The 7,187-nt window shown below is 36.0% G+C and overlaps 1 protein-coding gene across 1 annotated transcript; it reads right to left on the bottom strand.

Annotated features, from left to right (window-relative positions):
- Positions 1–470: 470 nt before the first annotated feature.
- On the bottom strand, positions 471–6,932 carry DND1 (Cyclic nucleotide-regulated ion channel family protein). Its single transcript, XM_068631365.2, has 8 exons — positions 6,838–6,932; positions 5,886–6,540; positions 3,362–3,577; positions 2,944–3,254; positions 2,244–2,355; positions 1,924–2,160; positions 1,210–1,296; positions 471–1,108 (listed from the first exon to the last, which is right to left on the bottom strand). The coding sequence occupies exons 1-8, from the start codon at positions 6,861–6,863 to the stop codon at positions 623–625; spliced, it is 2,130 nt and encodes a 709-aa protein (XP_068487466.1). The 5' UTR covers positions 6,864–6,932; the 3' UTR covers positions 471–622.
- Positions 6,933–7,187: the final 255 nt, after the last annotated feature.

Raw genomic sequence — 7,187 nt, 5'->3', positions numbered from 1 at the left:
TTGACTTTGAAATGTTTTTGCAGCATATAAATGACAACTCCTGAACATGAAGTTCATGAATCGGAGAAAAAAGTTTGAGTGATAATGTTAATTGCTTTTGTGCATTTTGATGACATATTTGTTTTGGTGGTGACATGCTTGAGTTATTGCTTGTTATATATAGGTTTCACTGCGACATTCTTGTCAGACAAAAAGTATTTGAGGATTGTTAATAAAGAGGTTTTGTTTGTAATAAAGTATGAAGTTGTAGCAAAAAATACTCGACCCCGCACAAGCATAAAAAGTTATTAAATTGCCATGTTTTGACCACATCACACGTTGTCAAATGGGAGTGGCTTCACCAAATGGTGTCAACGTATCGCTGCTGTTAAGCACATAGCAGCCCCAACAGGGGATTGCTCAAGATGCAAATCCCATGAAAAAAATCACTGTCAAACTTATAATAAAATGAACAAACAGGACATAAAGGATTTTTCAATTACGCATGCTTTCTTTTATAAATTTCATCGATGATTCCATGGCTTTCACAACAACTTAAAAAATCATAAGGTTTAATGGACTTGAGACAGTTTTATTGAAGGCCAGGAAGCAATAAAAAATTGAAAAACATAGACAGCAGCTTTCATTCAAGATGGTCATGTGGCCTTATTGACATGAACATTGCAGCATATTGTAAGAGCCTGCGCTCAGTCCCTCCAATCTCCCTTACAGGCGTCACTGGACCTCTAGTCCTCTGCCTGTAACGTCTCCAAGCAAATTGAATGTTGACAGCAGCCCAGGTTCTCCAATTAGATGAGTAATATCTTGCTGTTCTCTTCAGCCTCTCGTTGGCAAACTTGTACCTGAAGTGATCAGTGATGTACCTCAAGTGCTCTGCATCAAGGCCAAAGGCTTCTGCTGATTCAAGACACACAAATGTGGCTGAGGAGGCCGGAAGTCTATCTATAAATGGCCGGCGAAGGCACCATGAAAGTAGCTCGTCACCCAAAAACCCTCCTGGCTCAAGGATGCTTAAGGCTACCATGCCTTTGCTCAGACTTTGGCTGCGCTTTATGCGTCCTCGGACGATGAACATCATCCTTGGTACAGGATCACCTTCTCTGATTATCTGTTTCACAAGGGCATTAACAACATGATGGTCTTTTGCACATGTAATGCTTGGAAGAAAATATGGTATCAAATGATGTCAATTGTTTACATGAGTAATACCTTTTCATCTTTAGAGAAGACTAGGGGCCTCACCCTGTCACAGATGTTGTCAAGAATAAGGTCATCTAAGTTGTGGAACAAAGGAACCTGTCAAACAGAAAAAACAACTTTTTAGTAGAGGTTGCTTAAATTTCCATAGTAAAAGGGTATTTTATATTGCTCTTATTATTTGCCAATCACAAAGTGATGATGTAATTTCCCCTCTGCTGTAATATTGTTATTTTATAAATAACTAGCCGTCTTAAGCATGAAGTTTGCAGCATTAAATATTTGTAGGTGGTCAGTTAAGTGGTAACCCAATAAGAACACTATTAGACTAGGCTTTGTATCATCTTAAAATTTTGGATTTATGACTAAATTAATTATAGAAACTAACTCATAATAAGGATTGTCTTCCACTTCTACACATTATTTTAGCCTTTTGGTCATTTTCTAGTTAATACGGAATCTTCATCATGATTCAGTGAAATTATCCAAGTGGTATGGAGGGTTATGGAGAAAATTCCATAACTGTGTAGAATTCAAGTGTGGGGTGAATTTCGTAAAAGTTGGAGATAACTGAGATGAATAATCTCTTAAAAGAAAAACGCAGAAACTGATTATCTTGATGAATTGTGAGTCATGCAAACATTGAGACCGGTGGCAACTGCACAAGAAAATATTTTCTCTTCGGAAAGTGATTAAAAGTTCTGCGAGAATCTTTCATTTACTCACCTTTTTAATGAGGTCGAGGCAAAGATGGCGCTTGATGTCCCTCCTCAGCCCCTCAGGCAAGTCTTTGATCATTTCCATCTCATCTTCTCCTCCCATCGCAGCCCATCTCTGACGTTCAAAATGGCGAACTCTTTGTCTTAATCGTGATGGCAACTGCCTCCTCCTCATCCACCACTCCATGTCTCGACATCTCAGCTGCATCTTTCTCTTCTTTGCCATGACAGCATGTAAGAATACCTGGGAATGACACCATTTGTTACACCATGTTTGAGTATGAGCATCCTTTCATACTTATAATAATAATAATGATTTTTGCATACCTGAATGTTACCAATCAATAATGTGAAAAGCAACAGTCCACTGAGTACGATGCATATACTGAAAATCACTTCTAGCCAGTTACTAGTGGGTTCAAGATCATTTCCGAAAGTGCTGCAAGAATAGCAGGGATTATGAACACAGATGTTCAGTCAAACAGACGAGAAGCTTCATGCATGACATTTGAATACATCTCAATCAAACGCATTTAGAAAACATTTCTTTTGCATGAACCCAAATCCAGTCTATTTTCTTTATTCATTAAAACCACCAACTAGATAAAATAACGCTACACATTTCTGTTTAACCGATTAACTATACGGTATTTTTGGATATAATATGACCACTGGAAAACCACAAATTGAAACTAAGATAGCAGTACAGATATGGTGAAACCGAAAATACAAAATATTTATCAAACACACTGTTAAAAGAATTGCAATCAAAACACTTCAACAGTACAATTATCAAAACGCACTGTTAGTTTTCAACTACTTGAATGCGTTCTGGTGTATAGAAAAGCAGTTATCAAAACGAAATGTCTTCAGGGTTGAGAGAGATGCATCATGAGCCAAGCCCATAGGCATAATAAATGTTTATTGAGTTCAGATGTATGGATTTATACACATTCTAACATGAACAAACACGAACTACTTAACTTGAGAAATACAACATAAGCAGTCTGTTTATTAACCAAATTACCTGAGGGTCATCAAACCCCAAAAAATGGGATAAAGAATCTTTACAGCCAAAGAGTTGCTTGATATGACTGGAAGTGCCCATTGGTAGATCCCATATTTGAAAGGTCCTTCAACATCTAAGCAATAAGGCTTTTTTAACAGTACTGTTGAATTCCCACCACAAGAACTTCCTATTGCGCCTGCCAAAGACTGGTAGCATACCTCCTCTGAGCATGACACAGAAAGATTGCATCCATTAGTTCTCTCACACTGCTGTCGCAGGCATGACGCAACTCGTTGAATTGCAAGGACATACCAGCACCCTCCAGCAACCTATAAATTAACCATGAGGGAAAAGAAAAACAATTTTCATTTTTTCAGCAATGAATTTAGTGACAACTTGATCATATGCTCAAACTTCAGTTATAGAGTGTACTTACATGGGAAGCAATAAAATAAGCTATGAGATTGAGACCAAAGCCCCACCAAATGGTACCAAAGATGTAGCCCGTGACTTTTTGCATTCTTCTCATCATGCAGATGCTATGGTAAACCTTGGGGAGAAATTGGAACAAAAAAATCAATAGCATTATGGTCATAATGATTTTAATTCGCTCTTCTCTGATCAATTTTGGCACTACCAACCAAAACACAGCCTGCAAAAAGAAGGGAAATGTAGTTAAAAGGGGGTTGACGACATCCTCTAAACAGGAAAAGACAGCATGCTATTGGATATATATAAATTACTTTTATTGGCTTATTTCAGTATATTCTATTAAGAAGGTGACAAGACATGGAAGAAGACAAATGTGTTTATGACTGTGAAACATTGACACACAGTTAAATATATTTCACTGTGCTACTGACCATGTGAGATGTCTATGGTTTGCAGTCCTGTAACAGTCGATGGAATGTAGCAGACCGTGAAATCAAACTTTCAAAATTGTATGCAGAGTGCTAGATTACTTAGTGTATGCTTACATTTTAGTTAAAAAATTAACTTGAGTTGAATTTAGTTGGAGTTGAAAAAAATAATAACTCATTCAAACTTTTAAGTTAACGAAAATTTGAAATGAAATTTTAGTTTTAACTGTATCTGAAAAAAATGTTAAATATGTTGATGCAATATTCAATAAGAAATAAAAGTTAGTTTAGAAGTTCTGACTGAAATTCAAGTACACTTTTAAAAGTTAAGGTACCAGTCTAATAACTATTGTCTTCTCTTTATGCACACTGGTGTTAGAGGCAAAATTCCAATTTGGTTACTTCAATTATTATGTATAAAACTATTATAAAATAATGAGTGATGTGTTAAGATAACACATGTTATATATTACACAGAAAACGGATAAAAAAAGTATTACACAGAAAAATGTATAAATTACACTTTTGTTTCCTTTAATTTAGATTATGAACAATATTGCTCTTCAATCTCTTTTTATGGTACATAATTTAGTCCCGCTATGTTTAAAACTGAGAAAATTTGGTTCCTAAAGAAGTTTTAAGCTAACTGAAATCTGAAATCCCTAAATTCTCATTTTTACATAACACGTTCACAAATGGAATTGATCGAATTGTTTTCAACTTTTTTCCACTCAAAATAAAATAAAATTTTCATCTATAAACCCTAATTTCACATCTTACAAAATCCTGCAAATATAAACCCTAATTTCACATCTTACAAAATCCTGCAAATATTATTAATTTTTCACAAAATTTATAACTTCTAAATTTAGAAATTGTTTTATATTCCAAATCCTAATGGTGTTGAAAAATGAGAACATTAACGGTTTAGCTATAAAAAGTTCACAGAAAATAAGATGTTCTCAATTTTAAAGTTAGAGCAAATTTAAAGGGTATAGTAAAATAATTTTAAAAAATAATAATATTTTTTATATGTTCTTAAATAATTAAAATAATTGTGCAAATATAACTAAAAATAAGTTAATTTTTTTAAGCAAGTTCAATTTTCCAACTGCCACAAAATTTACTTTAAAAATATTAACAAGTTTATCCAAATTACTAAATAAAGATTTAAAATATTAATTTAAAAAAAGGTATAAATGGCATTCCTTACCATTATTTTTATTGTAATTTAAATTTGAAGTTCCCCTTAATTTTATAAAAGAATTTCTTTATCTGTTTCACTGTATATATAAGTAGGGATACATTGTTTTGTAAAAAAAAAGTTATCCTCTAGTATAAGGATATATATATTTATTGTTTGCAAGTATCTTTATTTTCTTCAAATATAATTATCTAAATGTTCTACCAAATATAATTATCTAACTTCTCCACTTAAAATTATGTAAATAAATAAAATTCAATTTTTAGATTACTATTTAGAATTATAATTTTTTTTAAATTAAAATAATATAGGTGTACAATGCAAGAGTGCATGTGTTTTTTTCCGCCAGTTGTATGAAGTGGATATTTTTTTAACTGCCTCTATTATCTCTTTTATTGTTTCCAAGTAATAAGTATCTTACTTCTCCATTAAATATAATCCTCAAACTTTTCTGTCTAAAATAGTATAAACATACATTTTTTTAATTCTTAAATTATTCTTTTAGCATTATATATGTTTTAATTGTACTATTTAAATTTTTTAAAAAAATATGGATACATGTAGCCAATGTGTTTCCTAGTTTTTTTTAATTATCTTATAAACTTTTTGCATTATTACACTGATTACAGAATCCATGGTTAAACTGTCTGTTTGCAAGTGTGGATAGAAAGCAAAGAAGAGAAAAAAAAATCACTGAATTAGAAATTGAAAGCAGAGGAAATTAATTCTCTTATACTTCTTTTCAACTAAATAAAAAAATCCTTATTCATATTATTTTATTTTATGTGTATTTTTCTTACACTCACTCACATAGAAGTGAAGGCGTTGTAGTGCATGCGCGTGAGTGTGGTGTGAAAGAATGAAAAAGTAGAAAAAAATGAAAAAAAAACTCTCACCTGGGGAACTGGGAGGATCACGAATGCGTCGAACCAGAATCCCTTCAACGATCGCAGGTAATGCGACGCGATCTCACGCGCGTCCCACACCAGTTTCCCGCACCCCACTACCAGCGACTCGCGCGACACGTACGCCAGCCGGAACTGCAGCCACACGTGCAAGAGATGCACCGCGTCCACGCACGTCCGCGCCACCGTCACCATCGCCGCCAGCCCTCCGTCCATGTAAAGGCACGGCGACCCCTCCCTCCCGATCGACAGCGAGTAGAAGAACAGCGGGTCAATCGCCAACGCCACCCCACGCGCCAGCAGCAGCGCGCGGTTCCACTTTTGCACGCGCTTGCTCCGCGGATCCAAAACCCTCCCAAACGGTCCAATATTCGAACCGGATACGGTCCGAAACCCGAGAACCTTGTTCGGCCGATTCTGGATCGGAACAAGGGAGGAGCCGGCCGAAGCCTCCCATTGCGGCTGGTTAAAACTGTCGCAGCTGGTGGAGTGAAACACCGGCACGCCAACCTGCGTGCAAGCGTAACACTCTACCGTGCTGCCAAATGGATTGTCATCCACAACAACGGCACCGACGACGTTCTCGTTGCTCCCACTCTCTCCATTACTAACTGTGTTCCTTCTTCGCAACTTTTTGCCAATCCACCTGCCAAGACGAACATACAAAATAAATGCTAAAACAAACCTCATAACCTAGTTCTCATAGCACACGCTGAATTGGTTGAACATGTTACATAATCTATAAACAAAGAACGTTCTGGAATATATGTATGTAAAAGTGTGTGATTAGTTTTAAGAGAAAATAGAGATGTCCATTTTGATAGTGTATTTGAAAATTGGTTAAGGATGAAGAAATGACATTTTGGGCATAGAAACCGAAACGGTTAAGTTGTGAAAATGATGTGAGAAGTATGAAATGAAGGATTTGAGTGTGAGAGATAACCAGAGGAGGGAGAAGGTGTTGGGCATGGTTGATGATGGAGAGAAACCATGGGAGGAGGGGAGTTAGATGGAGGAAAAGTGGGGTTTAGGTGTGTCAGGGTATGCACATGGAAGAAGAGTATATAAGAAAGAGGATTGGAAGAAGAAGATGAATTTGCATGTGAATCAGGAGTGTAGGGATTGGAGCTTACGGTTACGCAACGTTGAGGGAGTGATGGTGGGGTTGGTTGCTATACGTTGTTCTGTATGCTCTTTGCCCTTTTCTACCACCCTTGGGACCACCTTCTTTGTTTCTTCCATGCCTCATACACTCCCACTCTTCTTTCTTCTTATCCTTTCCCACATTCACCA

This window comes from Phaseolus vulgaris, chromosome 8 (genome assembly GCF_051622355.1).
Source record: "Phaseolus vulgaris cultivar YP4 chromosome 8, ASM5162235v1, whole genome shotgun sequence".
Classification (NCBI taxonomy): domain Eukaryota; kingdom Viridiplantae; phylum Streptophyta; class Magnoliopsida; order Fabales; family Fabaceae; genus Phaseolus; species Phaseolus vulgaris.
The sequence above is the reverse complement of the archived record's forward strand: the minus strand, read 5'-3'. Positions and strand labels throughout refer to the sequence as shown.

What these genes read in the sequence shown, in the direction of transcription:
- DND1 (XM_068631365.2), bottom strand. Translation starts at nt 6,863, where the DNA reads ATGCCCAACACCTTCTCCCTCCTCTG. An exon ending in TGGGGTTTGATGACCCTCAG is followed by an intron (nt 2,356 to 2,943) that starts GTAATTTGGTTA and finishes CTATTCTTGCAG; the next exon opens with CACTTTCGGAAATGATCTTG. An exon ending in GCCTCGACCTCATTAAAAAG is followed by an intron (nt 1,297 to 1,923) that starts GTGAGTAAATGA and finishes TCTGTTTGACAG; the next exon opens with GTTCCTTTGTTCCACAACTT.